At 42.9% G+C, this 23,092-nt stretch overlaps 1 protein-coding gene across 2 annotated transcripts in view; it reads right to left on the minus strand.

Annotated features, from left to right (window-relative positions):
• Positions 1-23,092, minus strand: part of TOPAZ1 (testis and ovary specific TOPAZ 1) — a 314,453-nt gene that overhangs the window by 250,845 nt on the left and 40,516 nt on the right. For both annotated transcript variants that reach the window (XM_073568908.1, XM_073568899.1), the window contains exons 3-5: positions 11,799-11,869; positions 9,593-9,690; positions 4,614-4,663 (exon numbers count right to left, since the gene is read on the minus strand). In XM_073568908.1, the coding sequence (XP_073425009.1) occupies positions 4,614-4,663; positions 9,593-9,690; positions 11,799-11,869 (219 nt within the window). The remainder of the gene's footprint in view (positions 1-4,613; positions 4,664-9,592; positions 9,691-11,798; positions 11,870-23,092) is intronic.

Raw genomic sequence — 23,092 nt, forward strand, 5'->3', positions numbered from 1 at the left:
AGGCACTCTTAATCATGATACGCAGCTTTGTCCATGGGTAGATCTTATATACTCTATCCGGTCTACACACCGGTTAAATAATTAATTAAAACAAATATAAAACAAATAGAGAGAAAACTAACAATCACAGTTACATATAACAATTTGATTCATTAAGATACAATATTATCGCCTTTAGTAGTATTTTATCTTTATTTTATTTCTTGTCAAAACAACCAATCTATAGGACTTTTCTTTTCCACAGCAGTCTCTACATGTTGTATGGAATTCCTTTTTTTGCTCTTGTGAAGCAGTTATCAACGGAGATATGGATTTCCTTACAACATGATCTGTTGGTGGACCTTGAGGACTGGAGTTGGGGAACCCTGCTGGATCCAGTCTGTGCAATACTCCAAGAATGTAGAGACTGCTGTGGAAAAGACAAGTCACGTAGATTGTTTTTTTTTTATTTTTACAACAATTTTGTTCTAGACTGACAAAAGAAATATCAGTAATGGTGATATCTGGTGTATTGCACAGACTAAATTGAGTAGGGTTCCCCAACTCGAGTCTTCAAGGCCAACAAACAAATCATGTTTTAAGTAATTCCATTACTCTGGTCATAACTGCATCACCTGAGGAAAAAAAAAATTAAATCCTTAAAACATGATCTGTTGGTGGACATTTAGGACTAGATTTTGGAAACCCTGGCATAGAGGATGGTGTTGAGTACAAGGCATATCTATTGTTACCTTGCCTATTTTGTACCATAATAATTTAACTATTAGAGATAAGGCAAGGAACTGTAGATATACCTTGTAATTAACCACATACTCTATTACGTGTGTGTTGAAGAAACTGATTAATGATGGTGAAAATAAATGTTATATATACTTCACAAATAGTCTTACCTTGTATCATCATCACTTTCACACCTGGGCAGGTGAATACACATGAGTTTGAACCTGCAGCGTTGCTTAACTCTCCATATATTTGAAGAACAGTGTAGTGATGCTGCAGTTTAATGTGTATTCTCCTGCCCATTTGTGATAAATTTGTGAAGTATTCGTCACTTCAGCATGACACCAGGCCTGGGTATTTTACCAGTGTGCTTTCAAAATCCAAGCCACAGTGCTGATACTACAAATAATATTTATACTCACATGTTTCGGTGGCATAAAAAGTGAAGTATTCCAGTGAATCCAAAAATGACTATTTGTAAAATCGCCCCATGTGACGCATATTAGTTGTATTATCTCCACGGTCGCTGTTATTTGAACACACTGTAGAGATTATAAAAGGTAATACAACTTGTGTGTGTATATGTATAGTTTCCTACTCAGGAGTATTAGTGAATTCATGATGCACAAAACACAGCATCATAAATTCACTGATACACCTGGCTACTTGCTAATAGTATTGGGAGTGTAAAAACACAGAATGCACTCAGTACAGGTATCAAAACAGTGTTTTTTATTAACATACCAACAAGACAATTTTTTTACACCATTTGCTCTTGCCATTCCACCCGTCCTACATCTGAGTTGAAGTAGGCCGCAAATTGGTCCCTCATTTGGCCAACTTCAACGGATGACCTGAGAGGGTGTTGAGTAAATTCAGGCAATGGGTTAGGAGCAACATCATCAAGATCTACTGTAAGTTCGGGTGCTCTCTAGCAATTACAAAATTATGTAGAAAGCCACACACCTTCACCACCTCATCCACTGTTTCCAGTTTCAGATTAATGGCTGTGCCATGAATGCGCCATCTAGATACAAGTATACCAAAGGCACACTCTACTGTTCTTCTGACCCTGGTCAGCCTGTAATTAAAAATTCTTTTGCTGTGGTCCAAGTCCCGGTTGGAGTAGGGCTTGGGCAGGTTTTGGCACATCTGGAATGCTTCATCACCAACCATTACAAAGGGCTGAAGCGGACATCCGGTGTTGGGAAGAGGCTGTGGCATGGGAAAATTGAACTGGTTGCCATACAACCTCCTGCCCTTGTCCGAGTTCTTAAAATCCTGGGAGTCATTCCCACGGCCAAATGCCCCAATGTCCACAGCAATAAACATACAGTCTGCATCCACAATGGCCATGAGTACAGTAGAAAAGTACTTTTTATAGTTGTAGTACTCAGAGCTTGTTCTTTTGGGCTTGATAATCCAGATGTGTTTCCCATCCACCGCTCCCAAACAGTTAGGGAAATTGCAGACTGTCCAGAATCTTTCGGCGATTTCCAACCACTTTTCTGCGGTGGGCAGGGGCATGAATTCTGGACAAAGAACGTTCCACAAAGCCCGGCAGGTGTCCACTACAATTCCAGACAACGTGGAGATTACAATACGGTACTGGAAGTGCAGTGAAGAGAGGGTCTCTCCAGTAGCCAGGAATCTGTGACACACAGAAAAAAAAAAAAAAAATGTTTGTGTATAGGGATTTTTATACACACCTAAAATTCAATAAAAAAAAACAAAAAAAAAAAATATCTGCAGCCTTTTGTTCAATACATGCCATAAAAAAAATTACCGCAGCCTTTTACTACAAGGCAGAACTATAATTCTGCCAGATTTGGAAGAGTACATGTCACAACAAAGAAAATTAGGCAGGCATTGTTTTTGCAAAACTACATACCGTAATGTGACCAGGAGCCGTTCCTCTGGAGTAATTGCACGCCGGAGCTGTGTGTCCTGTCTCCAGATGACTTCTTGGACCCGACCAAGCAAATAGTTAAAGGTTTCTTGGGACATCCGGGTATAATCTGTAAATTTCTCCGGGTTTGCCTGTAGCTCACTGTAGAGGGTGTGGTAACCTCCAGAGCTCTCCTGGAGTTCAATAATGGGATGTATCCACAAACGCCGCTGCTGCCGTCTTCGCTGCCTCTCTCTCTCCCTCTGTTCATGGCAAGCAACTGCATAAGCCTGAGCCATCCTCATGTCCAGATCCAAGTCAAAGTAAAAACTCTTCCAGCGCAGATCCATGTTTATCAAGGCAAATGCAAGCAAATGTGAAGAATTCGGCTGTAAACAGGGTTAATATAAAGAATTTCCATAAGACACGCCCACTGCTGACCCATTGGTGGAGTGTGTTGCAAGAATTTTTCCAGGATTTTCCTCCTGTGAAGTGACACCATTGCACATAAAAAATGCAGACGCATGAAAAACGCTTACAAACGCATAAAAACGCTGTGATTTTTTGTTGTGATGCGCACAATAATTCCACAAAAAAACGCAGCGTTTACAAGCATTTGCATGCGTTTTTGACATGCGTTTCATGTGCGCTCGATACGCTGCGCAAAAAGGCGCAAGTGTGAAACTAGCCTTACAGGTTGTGTCGGTGAGACACTGACAGGTCTCAGGCAACCAAAATTCAGGCAAACCCCCTGATGGAACCACTCCCTTATGAGGCAGATGGAGTCCCTTTGGACTCAGTGTGGTCTCTGTTCCAACGGGCGTCCCTTTTTTAGGAGTCTTTTTAGCGTACAAGTGTAGTTGACCACTGTTCTTTAAATGCCTAAAAAGATAGCTACCACAGGAGCAGACGCCAAATGGAGTTTAAAGTGTATCCATCTGCATCATTATGATGGGTGGTTCAGTCGGGGGTTTCATCTGAAATGCATTTTTGAGTGATTTACAGAGAAATGTGATATCAGCCTTATACTGGAGTAGATCTAAAAATATTGTGTACCACAAAATGTTACCAATAAAAATCCTAACTTATCCCGCACAAAACCAGCCCCTCTCTGGTCCATCATTCGTCACTAGAAATGTAGGGGGTTCCCACTTTACTGATCGAAAAAAGACTTTGGAAAAGCAACATGGCACCCAAGCCCCTCAAATAAAATCTCTGCTCCCAAATCCCCCCCTACTGAGTCTCACTGTGCCTAATTTGCAATAAACAACGGCATTTTTGGCATTGTTGTACACTGGGGTCACTTTTGGGTTTTCTGCTGTCCTGGCATCTTAAAGGCTCCGCAATTATCGGATGCAAACTATTCTAGCAAAATCTATGACACCCGGCGGCGATTGTGCATGCACAGCCTCTGTGCACGCAAAATTGCCTGGACATACTCAGTACATCCAAGGTTGGGAAGCACTTACTAAGCAGAACATACTGAGGACACCCATTGTTGTGAAGGGGTTAAGGATATCAAGGAAGTTTGAAAATTGCGAAGTTTTCAACATTTTCACCAAAATTCTGATATTTTCACAAAAACAGAAAACACATGGACCTAAATTTACCACTAACATCGTACAATGTGTCAAGAAAAAAAAAACCAAACATTCTCAAAATCACAAGGATCCGTTGAAGCGTTCAAGAGTTATTACCTCAGAAAATGACACTGGTCAGATTTTAAAAATTTGGCTTGGTCAGGAAGGTTTAAAATAGCTTTATTAATAAAGGGCTAATGAGACAATCAACAATACAATGAATATGTACAGCAAGGTGGGAAGGAGGAACCAATTACATTATAATCTTGATAATTAGATTAGAAAAGACAATGAAAGGGATAGGCTATCAAACATGAAGTCTGTTTTTTTTTTCTTACTTTTCTAAACTCAGGAAGATATGACCACTTACTGAGAGGGAACCACGTACAAAAATTATACCCTTTACAAAAAACAAAACCCCTTACCTGCTAGATTCAGCTAACATACTGGCATGATGGAGCTCAATGGGGCTGTCCTGTTTGAAAATACAGGCAACAGTAAGCATTCACTTAAAGATATTGCCCCCAGATCTCTTGTATTTAGAAATTTAATACAATTTACCAATTAAAGAGGCTCTCTGGTGAAGAGGTAGAAATACAGAGTGGGAAGGTTGGCAGTTAAAAACAATAAAAAAAGCCTACTCATCCCAGGATTTGTTACCCACTGAGCGCTGCAGCAGCTGATTGGCCTATCCTGCGCTGTAACCAATCAGCTGCTGCAGCGGTCAGGTCCCTGGCAGTTGGCAATGTCACTGCTCCAATTCAGTGGAGACCGCCCAAGCTGTGAGACAAATACGGGATGATTATGCATTCTTTTGATTTTAACTGCTTGGCTGCCAACTCCTTAACTTACATTTTAACTGGAAAACTTAAAGGGAACCGGTCACCATTTTTGTGTCATACCAGCTAAATATTTCATCTTGGTTATCATCTGCTGTGCATTCCGTAAATACTTAAGTAACCCCTGACTCCGCCTGTATAGCCCTGATAAACCTTTTTTAATTTCTTCCACGCTGTATTCTAATAGAGTCTGTCCGGTCCTATTGGCGTGACTTCAGGCCACTCCACCCCTCTCCCCCCGAAGGCTGCTCGGAATTCTGGATGTGCATGACAATGTATAGAAACATTTTAGTTTGTAATTGGTTTCTCTTCCTCTAATAAAAATATTGGAGGAAGAGAAACCAGTCACACTCTAAAATGTTTCTATACTAATGCACAAAGCATGGGCAACAAACAAGGAGAATTGCAACTACTAACACAGGAGAATAGGATGTCATTGGAATCACTGAAACTTGGTGGGACAATACACATGATTGGAATACAAGGCTAGAAGGATACAACTTATTTGCAAGAAACAGACTTGATAAACGAGGAGGAGGTGTCGCATTGTATGTTAGAAATGCGTATATCTGCACAGAGATTGAAGCTTCAGAGACTGGGAGTTCTGTGGAAACTGTTTGGGTAAGAATACAAGGACAGAACAATGGAAAGGACACCATTGTAGGCATTTTCTACAGGCCGCCTGTGCAAGCTGAAGATATGAATGAACTCTATATGCATCAAATGGCCAAGTTCTCCAAAAAATATGACTTAGTTGTCATGGGAGATTTCAACTATACAGACATTTGTTGGGAATCTCTCTCAGGCAAAACTAACAGGTCAAGGAAATTATTATCCTCTCTTGCTGACAACTTTATCTTCCAAAAAGGTAGGGGAGAAAACAAGGGGAACTGCTACCTTGGATCTAATCCTTATAAACAGGGAGGAAATGGTTGAGGAGGTAAAAGTGGCTGGGACCCTAGGAGGTAGCGACCATGCTATTTTAGAATTTTCGATAACTAGAGGAGAAAGACCTGTGAAGACTCAGACATCAAGGTTAGATTTCAGAAAGGCAGATTTTAAGGGACTCAGAAAGAGAATCTGAGGGATCCAATGACTGGATATCCTTAAGGACGAAAATGTCCAGAAAGGATGGGAAATCTTGAAAAATGAGATTTTCAAAGCACAAATCTTTAACAATTCCAAAAAAAAAAAAAAAAGGAAGAATACGAAGCCTTTAAGGAAAGCAGGATGGATGAACACAGAACATAAACATATGCTAAAAAGGAAGAAAGAAATGTTTATCAAATGGAGAGAGGGAGACATATCTAAAGAAGAATATAATGCTGTCTGCAGAACCTGCAGGGCACAAATCAGATTATCTAAAGCGGACAATGAATTAAAGCTTGCAAGAGACATCAAAAGCAATAAAAAAGGATTTTGGGGATATGTCAAAAGTAAAAGAAAAGTCAAAGATGCTATAGGATTTTTGCAGGATGAAAATGATGAAATGGTAAGAAAGGATGTTGAGAAGGCCGAACTTTTAAATTCCTATTTTTTCATCTGTTTTCTGTAACAAACAGTGGGGCGACCTGCGCCAAACGCAGCATGTTGCATTTTGGTGCACTCGGCGCACTGTCAAAAAGACGCATGCGGAGGCATCTGCATTCATCGGCATGACCTGCGTACCTAATGCTAAAGATAGGGTACACGCAGGCCACATGCCAACAGAGGCGGGGCTGAATGGAGACGGTGCGGCCGGGGGCGGAGCTTCACGGAGGAAGCCCGCAGCCCTCCGCACCACAGCCATACGCTAGTGTGAAACTGGCCTTAGTATAGAATGGACAAGGCAACTGTTAAGTGGATTCATAACTGGCTTAGAGATCAGACCCAAAGAGTGGTCGTAAATAGCTGCACATCCAGTTGTAAGAATGTCTCAACTGGAGTACCACAGGGTTCTGCCCTGAGCCCTGTATTGTTCAACATCTTTATCAATTATTTAGATGAAGGAATTGAGGGTACACAGATTAAATTTGCTGATGACACAAAGTTAGGAGGGATAGCTAAGAGAAGAGAGAGGATTCAAAAAGATATAAATAAACTGAAGCGGTGGGCAGCAACTAACAGAATGGTTTTTAACAGGGAAAAATGCAAAGTACTACATCTGAGCAATAAAAATGAAAAAAGCATATACAGAATGGGAGGAATAGGGCTAAGCAACAGCACATGTGAAAAAGACTTGGGTATACTAATAGATCATAAACTGAACATGAGTCAGTGTGATGTAGCAGCAAAAAAGGCAAATGCAATTCTGGGATGTATTAACAGAAGCATACAGTCTAGATCACGTGAAGTCATTATTGCCCTCTACTCCTCTTTGTTCAGACCTCATCTGGAATACTGTGTCCAGTTTTGGGCGCCACATTTTAAAAAACACATCAATAAACTGGAGTTAGTTCAGAGAAGAGCCACCAGAATGGTGACTGGTCTGCAAACCCTGTCTTATGAAGAAAGGTTGCAGGATTTGGGAATGTTTATTTTGCAAAAAAGAAGACAGAGGAGACTTAATAGCGGTCTACAAATATCTGAAGGGCTGTCAAATTGTAGAAGCATCATCTTTATTCTCATTTGCACAATGAAAGACTAGATGCAATGGGATGAAACTGAATGGGAGGAGACACAGATTAGATATTAGAAAAAACTTTTTGACAGTTAAGGTGATCAATGAGTGGAACAGGCTGCCACGAGAGGTGGTGAGTTCTCCATCAATAGAAGTCTTCAAATAGAGGCTGGACAGACATCTGTTTGGGATGATTTAGTGAATCCTGCATTGAGCAGGGAGTTGGACCAGATGACCAAGGAGGTCCCTTCCAACTCTACCATTCTATGATTCTATGACAAGTCCTGCGTCATCCTCATCGCAGTGAGAAATGTTGCGCCTGCGCAGACAAATAATGCTTTGCCCAACTGCGGGCAAAGCCGAAAAGCAGAAGTGCGCATGTGCCGGGAAATGTATTTCCGGTACATGGAAGTACTTCCAGTACATAAGCTGGAAATACGTTTACCGACACATGCGCACTTCTGCTTTCCGGCTTTACCCGCAGTTGGGCAAAGTATACCGCGCAAGACACGATTTGTATGCACAGGGGCAAAATTTCTCACGGTGGTAAGATGCAGGAGGGGTCACTTATGTCCAGGATGCCGGACAGCAGCCAGTGGGAGGGGTGGTGGGCCAGAAGCCACGCCCATCGGACACGATTAGATACAACGCGGGAAATGGTGACAGGTTTCCTTTAAAATCTAGACAAATAAAGAGCAGAGGGTCCCCTCATTATTAACATGTCATGCGTCTGCAGGCAGTCTTCACACTTTGAGTTGTCAAAAGCAAGCAAGTAAATAATCAGACAGGAATGTCTGAAACTTCCTAAAGTTTTGTACAGTTAGAGGGAAGGTGCCATTAAAAAATAAATACCGTATTTTTAGGATTATAAGACGCGCTTTTTATCTTCCAAATTTGGGGGGGGAAATGGGGGTGCGTCTTATAATGCGAATATAAAACTTACTGGCCGCGGTGGAGCAGGGTCCTGGGGTCACTGCTGGAAGAGGCAAAAGTGGCGAGTTGCTGCATGCCGCAGGCTGTGATGAGGGGATGTTCTGATGTGCGCCGCTGCGGGGGAAAATGGCTGTGGTACTGTGGGGCTCCGATGGCATTTTGTGAAAGCCTGGAGTCCCCCGCATATCCATTACTGCGAAGCAGTGGCCCGAGATCTCGTTGCGGAGAACTTAGTCTGAGCATGCGCTGCCCTCAGTGGCCATTTTCCAGGAGCCCCCCCCATACATCCATTACTGTCATGCTACCAATTTCCCCCTCCTTACCTTCTCTCCCCTGCCATGCAGCGATGCGTCCTGTTCAGTGTGTTCAGGGCAAAGCAGTGTGATGATCTCCCTGCTGAGCGGTGATCACAACCTGTACTGTAATACTAATTGCAGTCTGTGATCACTGCAGATACTCACCCCAGACCTCCGCACCCCGGCATCTTCTCCCCCAGGCAGCTCCTGTCATCGCATGCACTGAGCAGCGTGTGCAATGACAGGGGAAAATGAAGCCCACAGCATATGCTGCTGGCTACAACAAAATGGCAGCGATCTTCTCCCACAGCTGTGACCTGGACAGCCCAGGGGGTATGCCCAGGTCACTACTAAGAGGAAGAAATGGATTCAATGCAAGAGATTTAGTCAGTGTCCGACCGCAGGCTCTTATGTCTATGGCCGCCATAAGTGAGGTGTGCAAGTGTTGTGTCCAGACAATGTTAATGGCAGCCTCCAGTGGCTAAAGTAAAAATGTATAAATAAAAAAAAAAATTAAAGTAGTTCATTTAATTTTGTATGAAAAATTGATTATATAATCAATATTAAAACAAAAATTAAAATCACGGCACCTTCCCTTTAACACAAAAGATGGACTTTGAGATAATGAAATTCTCAATTAAGTAATACAAAAACGGAACCCCAAATGGTAATGGGATTCTATTGTTGAATCAATGTTAAAAAAAGAAAAAAGAAAAAGTTTAGATATGTACAGGCACCTTTTCTTGTGACACTTTGGGCTCTCCGCTTTCCTCCATTTCTGCAAAGGTTGTCACCTCATTTGTTTCAGGCAAATAGGTGTCTGTGTCCTGTGAGTCTGAAAAACACAAAAACATGACTCTTATATTCAATGTCATTTAGTAAAAAGAACCTGAAAAAAACAGGCAAAGGGTGTCAGCTGCCTGAGAAAAAGCTGTAAACATTTTTACATTTGAATATTTTTAGGGTTTTATGAAGTGTATTTTATTTTTATACTAAACTTGTATAAATGCAGGCTAGGAATACTGATTTTGAGCATACCGCAGTAATATTTGATCATACCACAGCTCCTGAGCAGTGGAGGAAGCAAACAAGAGTATACAGACATTACAGCACAGGATCACAACCGATTCATTCTTTGAAGTAAAACATTGTTTATAAACTGCACAGTCAGGCACAGCCATTACACAGTACACAGCAGGGACACATTTATAAGATTATCTCTGCACAGGAACATTTTATTTAAACACATCTATTTTTAATCCAAGATTTATTGATTAAAATGATCTTCTGTTTGTGGGGAAACCCCTTAACGTCCATTGATGTGCATAGCCCGTCATGGCAGGATGTAAGTTCCCGCATCATGATGGGCTATGCACCTCATGCATTTAAACTGTCACTGCGTGTAACAGCTGAGAGGCACGGCAAGAGGTGCGGGGACCCATCACATTGATTGACGGATTGCAGCACGACCGCGCAGGAGATGCTGAAATTTCAGCATCTCCTGCCCGGTAAGTGCAGAAGCTCAGCGCTGCCGGTGGCTGAGCTTCCTGCACTAACAGCCAGGAGCGGCGTCCGCGCCGCCCCTGGCTGTTAGCCCCCTGATTGCTGCAATCGAAGCGTTCAGGGGGAGGCAGAGGGTCGAGGGCTCCCTGTACCTTCAGATCGGCCTCGCCGCGATGTAATCGCAGGGCCCGATCTGTGCCATGATGACCCGGGGTTGTCATGACAACCCCCGGGTCATCCAGCCACGGAAAGCTTCCGAGACCATGCTCACAGCATGGTCTCAGAAGCTTTCTGCATATGTATTGAAAAATTTTTTTAAAAAAATATGTAAAAAAAGACATAATAAAAAATTGCCCTAAAAAATACACATTTTTATGTAAAAAAAAAAAAAAGTAAAAATCCCATCTATAAAAGTGTCACCCTAGTTAACCCCTTCAGTGAACGCCGTAAAAAAACACACAAAAACATAGCAAATTAAACTTTTTCCAAGCAGTATCATCATACTGTTTGGAATAAAACATATAAATAAAACACTGGTAATAAAAATAGTATCACTGAATGCGCCATCTTGTCCCGCAAAAAACAAGCCGCCATACAGCTCTCCATCAGAGGAAAAATAAAAAAGTTATAGCTCTCAGAATAAAGTGATGCAAAAATAATTAATTTTTTTTATAAAAGTTTTTATTGTGTAAAAAAACGCGAAAACATAAATAAAACCATATAAATGAGGTATCGTTGTAATCGTACTGACCCGTAGAATAAAGTTACCTTACCTATTTTACCACACACGGAATGGAGAAAAAAAAAAAAAATCTGGTTTTTGTTTATACTGCCGCCACAAAAATTGGAATACAAACAAAACAATCAAAAAATGTCATGCGCCCGAAAACGGACCTCTCTGACCTTTCCCGGAGCCTGCGCACTGCAGTACTTTACCCGCATCAGGGCAGATAAAGCACGCCTGAGCAGGAGCCACGGCAGAAGTAGGACAGCATCGTATGAAGATGGGAGGCGCCGGACCGCGACACCCACCGCACCAGAACGCGCCCCCGGGTGAGTATAATTTAACTTGCTTTTATTATCTTACAGGTTGCATCGGGGCATTATCTACAGCATTATGGAATGCTGTAGATAAGCCCCTGATGGCGGTGCCGGCAGCTGATAGGGCTAAAATGGAGTGACAGATTCCCATTAAGAGCCACGCACCAATTCATGAACCAGAAGTGTTGGACTCCACAATGTCCCCTCATCCAGACAGGAATGAAAATTCTTTTATAGAGAAGTTCTATATGTTCCTCTATGACAATCAAATAGTATTCTCCATTGATGCCATATTACATACAATTTACTGTATGCAAAGTTGGTCAAGATAACGGTGCCAAACTGTTCTGCAATTACGGCTGGAACTATTTTAACTTAATGTACAAATTATGTTCTTACCATCAAAGAAATCATTTATTACAATGGTGTTACTTTCAGGAACATATTCTATTTTTTTAATTCCTTTTTTCCTGAAAAAAAAAAAAAAAAAAAAAAAACTTAAAATCAGTATAATAAAGTATACGTCTCTTTCCAAAAAATACCGTATATACCCGTGTATAAGCCGACCCCCTTAATTTTGCCACAAAAAACTGGGAAAACTTATTGACTCGCGTATAAGCCTTGCGTGGAAAATGCAGCAGCTACTGGTGAATCTAAAAAATAAAAATAGATACCAATAAAAGTAAAATTAATTGAGACATCAGTAGATTAAATGTTTTTGAATATCCATATTGAAATCAGTAGCCCCATATAATGCTCCATACAGTTCATGATGGGCCCCATAAGATGCTCCATAGAATAATATGCCCCATATGCTTCTCCATAAAGGTTATGGCCTCATAAGACGTTCCATAGATTAGGCCCTGTGATGGTGTGATATGTTATGTGGATGTCATTTTTTGTATATTCCCATTTTTAACAATTCCAGTTATTTTCATAGTGTTTTTCTTATTACATTGTAAGTCTACAGCCTCACTGTATCTGTCTCTTGATGATCCCCTGTAGTGCATTAATCCCCAAGGCCTTTTGTTCTCCTCTGGGAGGCAACTTGTTGGACTACCCCTGGACAAGAAAGGGGGTGGGGGGGGAAGAACGGCAGCTGGACAAGTCAGTTCCGGTGAGACAAGATGGTGAAAAGGCTGCACTTCAGAGAGAAGGACCCATTTTTATCCTCTGGTGCTAGAGTTTTGAAATCTTGCTTCCCTGGACATTTTATCCTGATACTGGACTGCATTCTTATTCTGGACTATCTTATCCTTTGTGTGGTGGACTGAATATGGACCTTTTCGTATTTTTGCCTGAATAAAGGTCTTGGAATTGTTCACTCTTCTCTTGCTCTGTTGATTGTGTGATACCAGAGAAGGACGCCGTGACAACTGGTGGCAGCAGTGGGATCAACAGAGCGTCACCCAATGGGGAACCACTCACAGAGGGATTACAGAAATTGGACTGTATACAGTTTACAGGAGAGAGCCAGAGACCTGGGCCTGAACTACCAGGGACTGACTAAAGAGGCCTTAATCGATCTACTGGTGGGCGCTAGCCCGGCCACCTCCTCCCAGATGTCTGAAGGACGAGCACTGGAGACAGGGATCCCCATCCAGAAAAGCCAGTGGTTGGTGTGGTATGAAGAGATGGCGGTTCTGGGCCCCGGCGTCTCTCAGGAGTACAAGGAGGAGGCTGCCCGCCGGGCACAGCGCAGACAGGAAGCAATGGAGCTTGAAAAAGGGAGTAACGCAATGTGGAGTGTAACCCCAACAATCCGGGAGCCTGTACGGATCACCCGGACAGAGTTTAAGCCATTTGATGAGGCTTCTGGAGATGTGGAGGGGTTCTTCAAAGACTTTGAGCAGCAGCGTGCTGTGATGGAGGTGCCCCACTCTAGCTGGATGCGTTTGTTAGTGGGGCTCCTGAACGGAAGCTTGGCGGAGGCTTACCGAACCATTGATGCACTGCGGAATCGGGATTATAACATTGTAAAGCGGACTATCCTGGATTACCATGCTATCACCCCAGACTCATATAGGGCCAAGTTCCGAGACCTCCCATGCACCACGGAGGGATCGTTTAGGATGTATGCACATAAGATGTCCGAGGCATGTCAGAGATGGCTGGAAGCAGAAAACGCCTTTATGTGGAAGATGTTATACAGGCGTTCCTTATAGTACAATTTCTTGCCAAGTGCCCTGCAGAGGTATGGGAATGGGTCCGGGAGCGCACGCCGTGTACCGTGGATAGAGCTGCAGCCCTGGCCGATGAAGCCCTTACTATCCGGCCGCAATGGAGGAGGCTTCTGGACAATGAACCACGGCCTTCTCCCGCACCCCGTCCCCCTCCCAATTATATCTGCCCTTCCACCTAGTCGCAAGCCGATGACAATCACGCCTCACAATCCTAGGCCCCAACAGTTCCGACCACAACCTGGGGGTATCACAGAGAGGAGGTGTTATGGGTGTGGGCAACCTGGACATTTGCAGTCTGACTGTCCCTCCAGGATTCGGAGGGAGCCCCACCTCGTCCAGTGCATCTTGTACATTCCACCACACCTGAGGAAGAGCTACCACCACCCCCACCAGAGTGGACCACCGACCACGGCACCATAGATACCCCTCCTGGAGTGTACGGACTCCGGCCTCCGTCCTTTAGCTACTCAGAGCAACGGCAACGCCACCTGCAGGATGTCTTTATTGATGGATACAAAGTGTCAGGATTTAGAGACACGGGGGCATTCTTGACTATCGCTGACCCCCGTGTGGTTCGACCTGAGGCAATTTACCAGGGTCCGGGAAATCCCATTGTCCTGGCGGGCGGTGCCCGCAAATATATACAGCGAGCTTCTGTGCGTTTGGATTATGGTTGTGGAGAAAAACTGTGTTGGATTGGAGTTATGGGAGGACTTCCTGCAGATATCCTCCTTGGGAACGACATTGGGGAGTTACAGTGCCAATTTGTGGGAGCAGTCACCCGACTACAGGCCCTTCAAGCACTACGTCATCCGGACCCCACCGGGGAGCAACCACCACGAACCGCATCAGAGTCGGTAAGCAATACTTTCGCTGCTACTACATTGGGAGAGTCTTGGGACAGAGAGGAGTTTAGGAGAGAACTAGAGGGTGACACTACCTTAGCAGCCCTTAGGCGAAAGGCAGAAACTGGGCACATGGGAGATAATGGGGATGGCTTCACTCGAGAAAACGGACTGTATTATCGTGTAACAAAGGGCAGTGACCAGGGCAACCCTGAAGCAACGACCAGGCAACTCATTGTCCCTCATAAGTAAAGGGCACAGCTACTTCAACTGGCCCATGACATCCCCTTGGCTGGGCATCAAGGGAGAAAAAGGACTGAAAAGAGACTCACCCAAAGTTTTTACTGGCCGGGCGTCTCGCAGTCGGTAGCCCATTATTGCCGCACCTGCGATGTGTGCCAGCGAATGCAGCATCCAGGAGCTCGACATAAGGTACCCCTGCAATCCCTGCCCATAATTGAGGAACCATTTCAACGTGTAGCCGTCGACATCATAGGTCCTATGGCCCACCCCAGCAGGTCAGGGAAAAAATATATCCTCACTGTGGTGGATTATGCCACTAGGTATCCTGAAGCTGTGGCCCTGTCCAGTATTACAGCAGTAAAGGTAGCCGAGGCCCTTGTTACCATCTTCACCCGGGTAGGGTTTCCTAGTGAAATATTGTCGGATCAAGGCACTCAGTTCATGTCAGATCTGGTCCAGTCCCTCTGGCATACCTGTGGTGTTCGAGCCATTCGCACCACCCCATACCACCCGCAGACCAATGGACTATGTGAACGCTTTAATGGAACCCTAAAAAATATGCTGAGGGCTTTTGTTGACGTTGAAAAAGACTGGGAAAAGTACCTGCCACATCTCCTCTTCGCCTATCGGGAGGTTCCCCTAGAGTCCACAGGGTTCTCTCCCTTCGAACTTCTGTTTAGCCGGAAGGTCTGCGGGTTGTGATGGTGTGTTATGTTATGTGGATGTCATTTTTTGTATATTCCTATTTTTAACAATTCCAGTTATTTTCATAGTGTTTTTCTTATTACATTGTAAGTCTACAGCCTCACTGTATCTGTCTCTTGATGACCCCCTGTAGTGCATTAATCCCTAAGGCCTTTTGTTCTCCTCTGGGAGGCAACTTGTTGGACTACCCCTGGACAAGGAAGGGGGTGGGGGGGAAGAACGGCAGCTGGACAAGTCAGTTCTGGTAGAGACAAGATGGTGAAAAGGCTGCATTTCAGAGAGAAGGACCCATTTTTATCCTCTGGTGCTAGAGTTTTGAAATCTCGTTTCCCTGGACATTTTATCCTGATACTGGACTGCATTCTTATTCTGGACTATCTTATCCTTTGTGTGGTGGACTGAATATGGACCTTTTCGTATTTTTGCCTGAATAAAGGTCTTGGAATTGTTCACTCTTCGCTTGCTCTGTTGATTGTGTGATACCAGAGAAGGACCCCGTGACAGGCCCCATATGCTGCCCCATAAAATGTTCCATAGAATAGGCCCCATAAGATAACAAAAACATAGCAACATAGTTAGTAAGGCCGAAAAAAGACATTAGTCCATCCAGTTCAGTCTATAAAATTCTGTCAGAATCGCCAGATCTACGTTCTTCTAAAGAACCTAACAACAACTGTAAGATACAATATTGTTACGCTCCAGGAAGACATCCAGGCCTCTCTTGAACCCTTCGACCGAGTTCACCATCACCACCTCCTCAGGCAGGGAATTCCAGATTCTCACTGCCCTAACAGTAAAGAATCTTCTTCTACGTTGGTGGAAAAACCTTCTCTCCTCCAGACGCAGAGAATGCCCCCTTGAGACTGTCACCTTCCTTGGTATAAACAGATCCTCGGAGAGATATTTGTATTGTCCCCTTATATACTTATACATGGTTATTAGATCGCCCCTCAGTCGTCTTTTTTCTAGACTAAAGAATCCTAATTTTGCTAATCTCTCTGGGAATTGTAGTTCACCCATCCCCTTTATTAATTTTGTTGCCCTCCTTTGTACTCGCTGTAGTTCCATTATATCCTTCCTGAGCACCGGTGCCCAAAACTGTACACAGTACTCCATGTGCAGTCTAATCAGAGATTTGTACAGAGGCAATATAGTGCTCTCATCATGTGTATCCAGACCTCTTTTAATGCACCCCATGATCCTGTTTGCCTTGGCAGCCGCTGCCTGGCACTGGCTGCTCGAGGTAAGTTTTAATCATTAACTAGGATCCCCAAGTCCTTCTCCATGTCAGATTTACCCAGTGGTTTACCGCTCAGTGTGTAATGGTGATATTGATTCCTTCTTCCCATGTGTATAACCTTACATTTATCATTGTTAAACTGCATCTGCCACCTTTCGGCCCAAGTTCCCAACTTATCCAGATCCATCTGTAGCACAATACTTTCTTCTCTTGTATTGACTGCTTTACATAGTTTTGTATCATCTGCAAATATCGATATTTTACTGTGCAAACCTTCTACCAGATCGTTAATATGTTGAAGAGAATAGGTCCCAACACCGACCCCTGCGGTACCCCACTGGTCACAGCGACCCAGTTAGAGAATATACCATTTATAACCACCCTCTGCTTTCTATCAATAAGCCAGTTACTTACCCATTTACACACATTTTCCCCCAGACCCAGCATTCTCATTTTGTGTACCAACCTCTTGTCTGGCACGGTATCAAACGCTTTGGAAAAATCAAGATATACCACATCCAATGACTCACCTTGGTCCAGTCTATAGCTTACCTCTTCATAAAAGCTGATTAGATTGGTTTGACAGGAGCGATTCCTCATAAACCCATGCTGATATGGTGTTAAACAGTTATTCTCATTGAGATAATCCAGAATAACATCCCTTAGAAACCCTTCAAATATTTTACCAACAATAGAGGTTAGACTTACTGGCCTATAATTTCCAGGTTCACTTTTAGAGCCCTTTTTGAATATTGGTACCATATTTGCTATGTGCCAGTCCTGTGGAACAGACCCCGTCGCTATAGAGTCTCTAAATAATAAGAAATAATGGTTTGTCTATTACATTACTTAGTTCTCTTAGTACTCGTGGGTGTATGCCTCTTCTTGGGTTAGATTGGTGACCCTTAATACAGAGTTTTCTTTGTCTCTCGGCATTTCACCTAGAATTTCATTTTCCACCGTGAATACCGTGGAGAAGAAGGTGTTTAATATATTAGCTTTTTCCTCATCATCTACAACCATACTTTCCTCACAATTTTAACGGGCCTACACTTTCACTTTTGATTCTTTTACTATTGATATAGTTGAAGAACAGTTTGGGATTAGTTTTACTCTCCTTTGCAATGTGCTTCTCTGTTTCCTTTTTGGCAGCTTTAATTATTTTTTTAGATATAGAATTTTTCTCCTATAGTTTTTTAGAGCTTCAACGGTGCCATCCTGCTTTAGTAGTTTAAATGCTTTCTTTTTACTGTTAATTGCCCCTCTTACTTTTTTGTTTAGCCACATTGGGTTTTAACTATTTCTTGTCCTTTTATTCCCACAAGGTATAAACCACTTACAGTGGCTATTAAGGATGTTCTTAAACATTTCCCATTTATTTTCTGTATTCTTATTTCTGAGGACATTGTCCCAGTCAACCAGATTAAGGGCATCTCTAAGCTGGTCAAAATTTGCCTTCCTAAAGTTGAGTGTTTTTGTGACGCCCTGACATGTCCCCCTAGCGAAAGACAAGTGAAACTGTACAATATTGAGGTCGCTAATTCCTAGATGCCCAACAACCTGCAGATTTGTTATTCTGTCAGGTCTGTTAGATAGTATTAGGTTTAAAAGTGCTGCTCCTCTGGTTGGATTCTGCACCCATTGTGAAAGATAATTATTCTTGGCTATTAGCAGAAACCTGTTGCCTTTATGGGTTTCGTAGGTCTGTTTCCTGGGTAGTTAAAGTCCCCCATAACAAGGACCTCATAATCTATGGATGCTCCATAGATTATGCCCCCATATGCTGCCCCATAAGATGCTCCATTGAATATGCTTCCCCCATAAGATGCTCCATTGAATATGCTTCCCCCATGAGATGCTCCATTGAATATGCCCCCATAAGTTGCTCCATTGAATATGCTTCCATAAGATGCTCCATTGAATATGCCCCAATAAGATGCTCCATTGAATATGCCCCAATAAGATGCTCCATTGAATATGCCCCAATAAGATGCTCCATTGAATATGCCCCAATAAGATGCTCCATTGAATATGCCCCAATAAGATGCTCCATTGAATATGCCCCAATAAGATGCTCCATTGAATATGCCCCAATAAGATGCTCCATTGAATATGCCCCAATAAGATGCTCCATTGAATATGCCCCAATAAGATGCTCCATTGAATATGCCCCAATAAGATGCTCCATTGAATATGCCCCAATAAGATGCTCCATTGAATATGCCCCAATAAGATGCTCCATTGAATATGCCCCAATAAGATGCTCCATTGAATATGCCCCTATATCCTTGCCCCATAAGATGCTCCATTGAATATGCCCCATATGATGCCCCCATAAGATGCTCGTTTGAATATGCCCTCATATGCTGTCCCCAGAAGATGCTCCATTGAATATGCTTCCATATGCTGCCCCATAAGATGCTCCATTGAATATGCTTCCATATGCTGCCCCCATAAGATGCTCCATTGAATATGCTTCCATATGCTGCCCCCATAAGATGCTCCATTGAATATGCCCATATATGCTGCCCCCATAAGATGCTCCATTGAATATGCTTCCATATGCTGCCCCCATAAGATGCTCCATTGAATATGCCCCAATAAGATGCTCCATTGAATATGCCCCCATATGCTTCCCCCATAAGATGCTCCATTGAATATGCCCCCATATGCTGCCCCCATAAGATGCTCCATTGAATATGCCCCCATATGCTGCCCCATAAGATGCTCCATTGAATATGCTTCCATATGCTGCCCCCATAAGATGCTCCATTGAATATGCCCCCATAAGATGCTCCATTGAATATGCCCCCATAAGATGCTCCACTGAATATGCCCCCATAAGATGCTCCATTGAATATGCCCCCATATGCTGCCCCCATAAGATGCTCCATTGAATATGCTTCCATATGCTGCCCCATAAGATGCTCCATTGAATATGCTTCCATATGCTGCCCCCATAAGATGCTCCATTGAATATGCCCATATATGCTGCCCCCATAAGATGCTCCATTGAATATGCTTCCATATGCTGCCCCCATAAGATGCTCCATTGAATATGCCCCAATAAGATGCTTCATTGAATATTCCCCCATATGCTTCCCCCATAAGATGCTCCATTGAATATGCCCCCATATGCTGCCCCCATATGATGCTCCATTGAATATGCTTCCATATGCTGCCCCCATAAGATGCTCTATTGAATATACCCCCATAAGATGCTCAATTGAATATGCCCCCATATGCTGCCCCCATAAGATGCTCCATTGAATATGCCCCATAGATTATGTTGCTGCCGCTACTGCTAGTATTAATAAAAAAAAACAAAAAAAAGACATACTCACCTCTCGTCGCTAGGGGCCAGGTGCCGGTGTGCTGATCAGGTGGACACCGACGCGCTATGGGGGACAGGTGTCGCCGCTGGCTCAGGACCCAGCACCTGAGATATTCACCTGTCCTGGTTCCAACACTGCTCGCCGGGTACCTGTCAGTGACGTCAGGCAGAAGGCACGCACTGACTACGTCATCGCGCCCTCTGCTGTCTGAACGTCACTGACAGAGGGACCCTGCGGCGACCAGCGTTGGAACCGGGACAGTTGAATATCGCTATACTTACCTCCCCCTGGCGTGGTCTCTGCAGCCCAGTTCTCCAACGGTCCTCCTTCCTCCTTCAGCGGTCATGCGGTACTGCTCATTAAAGTAATAAATATGCGCATATTCATGACTTTAATGAGCGGTACCATGTGACCGCTGTAGGAGGAAGGGGGACCGTTGGAGAAGCACAAGCACGGGGGCTGCAGAGACCGCACCGCTCCCCCTCCTACCCCCTGGCTATATGACTCGCGTATAAGCCAAGAGGGGGACCTTCAGCCCAAAAAAATGGGCTGAAAATCTCAACCTATACGCGAGTGTATACGGTATATATAAATGCTTCTAGTAGAACATTTTCTCATCCAGCTATTGCTAGAACCCTCGGCCCACAAAACAATTGAGGGGTCATATAATAAATAAAAGAACAATTACAGCAACTGCGGAGGCACGACTGGCTTCAGACATGGTGTCATCGATGCAGCCAAGTAAACAAAAACCGGTGTGGATTGTGAAAGATTTTCAGACTTTTTTTTTTTTAACAAGAGTTTTGATAAAAGTAGAAAAACTAAACAAAATGGTCACTGAAATAGCTAGAAACTGACAATTTTTCAATTTAAATTTATTTAATAGCAACTAATGAAAATCAGACATTGCTTTTGAATTGTCAATCAACAAAAAAAAAAAAAAGGAAAATTTATACATATAAAAAAAAAACCAAAAACGAAAATGGCTTGGACCGAACTGAGGGTACCCCCTAGAAAAGATTGAAAGTACTGACCATGGGGGACATGTTTAACTAAAGTGTGTCCTGCAAGTAACATCACAGGCGTCTACAAACTTGTAATCAGCTAGTCTGCCTATTTATAAGGTGAAATTCACTGTGCTGTTTGGTAACATGGTATGTACAATGAACGTGGTCCAAAGAATGCTAAGGAAAGTTGTTTTAGGAGGTTGGAAAGAAAATTATAGACAAAACATGTTAAAAATAAAGGTTGTAACACCATCTGCAAACATCTTATGTTCCTGTTACTACAGTTGCACATATTCAGAAGTTTAAGCTCTATGGGACTCTTTCCAATCTCTCTAGATGACTACAAGAGGAAAATCAGTAACAAATAGAAAAGTCTGATAATACAAAAGATAACCAAAGTGCCCAGAACAATTTACAAAGAGATCAGAGTACATTAGTACCAGATCGCACCATCCAGCTCAGTCTTTGCCAAAGTGGACTTCATGGAAGTCAACTGTTGAAAGAGAGATTGGAATTTGCTAAAATGCATAATGACAAGCCACAAAGCTCCTGGGAGAATATCCTTTGGACAGATGAGACAAAAATGTAGCTTTTCGGCAAGTCACATCAACTATGTTCGCAGACGCAAAAATGAAGCAAAGGAAAAAGCATCTACTGTGAAACATGAAGGAATCCTGGTTATGGGGTTGCTTTACTGCACCTGGAACAGGGTGTATTGAATCAAGACTATCAGGGCATTCTGGAACGTAATGTACTGTTCAGTGTCATTAAGCTTGGTCTGAGTGACATGTCATGGGTCCGCCAACAGGATAATGACTTAAAACACACAGCTAATATATCCAAAAATGGCTAAGAGCAAAGCATTGGGACTATTCTGAAGTGGTTTCTATGAGCCCTGATTGAAATTCTATTGAACATCTATAGACAGAAATGAAACATGCCATCTGGAAAAGGCACCTTCACATCTGAGACAGCTGGAGCTGTTTACTCACAAAGAGTGGGTCAAAATACATGTGGTCCGTTACAGAAGTCTCATTGAGACTTAGGCCTCTTTCACACTTCAGTTTTTTTGCATCAGTTCAAATCCGCCAAAAAGTCATTCAAGCGGATTCGTTGTTAACTGATGTGAACGGATGGCACAGGATCCGTTTTTAGACGGATCCTGAAAATGCGGAAATTTTAAGGAAATGCTGGCGAGAGAGAGAGAGAGAGAGAGAGTTTTTTTTTTTTTGTCCGGCACCCAGAAAGAATTTCGGGTTAAATGAGTGTCTGGAGGATCCGCCACAGAAAAAAACGTTACAAGCTCCGTTTTGAAATCTTTGAGGATGGTGACGGACAGCAATTTTTGGCGGATCCTCAAAAAAAACGGATGCAACGGACAGCAATCCGTCACAATCCACCATTAATGCAAGTCAATGGGGAAAAAAACGGATCCTCAAAAAAAATTTGAGGATCCGTTTTTTCAAAACCTGGCGGATTGTGACTGATTGTAAAAAACGGAAGTGTGAAAGAGGCCTTACAGAAATTATTTGTTTGCAGTGATTGCCTTAGCAGATTATGCAACAAAAGTTAAGGGTACAATCATTTTTGTCCAGGCCATTTACATTAATCTGTTTTCTGTTGAACCACAATTCAAAAGTATTGTCTGATTTTAATTAGTTGATATTCAGTAAATTTAAATAGAAAAATTCCTTCTGTTGGTTTTATTTTAGTGACCATTGTGGGTTTTTCTTACTTTTATAGAAAGGTACCAACAATTTTGTCCATGTGTGTTTCTAAGCTATATGGGCACCTTTAGGTTATGTTCCTATGGACCGTATCCACTGCTAAAACTCAGCAACAAAATTTGCACCTGTCAAAACTGCTGTGGATTTGCCACATATTTCACCCTTTGCATTCAAATTTGCAATGCGGGTTAATAGGTGTTGTAGACTTTCTGTACAGCAAGTCAATGAAAATTCATGGACTTACAATGCAGCTACTGTAACCCCCAGCAGATTTGCTGCCCTGAAAAGACACTTACCTGTGATAAACCCTGATGGAGACAGCTACTTTCCATTATCCATAGAAGTAAATACTGGAGGTCCAATTATGGAGCCTCTAGAGATACAGCAAAATGGCAACGATGCAGAATA

The sequence above is a fragment of the Dendrobates tinctorius genome, unplaced genomic scaffold (genome assembly GCF_039654945.1).
Source record: "Dendrobates tinctorius isolate UK_male_01 unplaced genomic scaffold, ASM3965494v1 ptg000005l, whole genome shotgun sequence".
Lineage (NCBI taxonomy): Eukaryota > Metazoa > Chordata > Amphibia > Anura > Dendrobatidae > Dendrobates > Dendrobates tinctorius.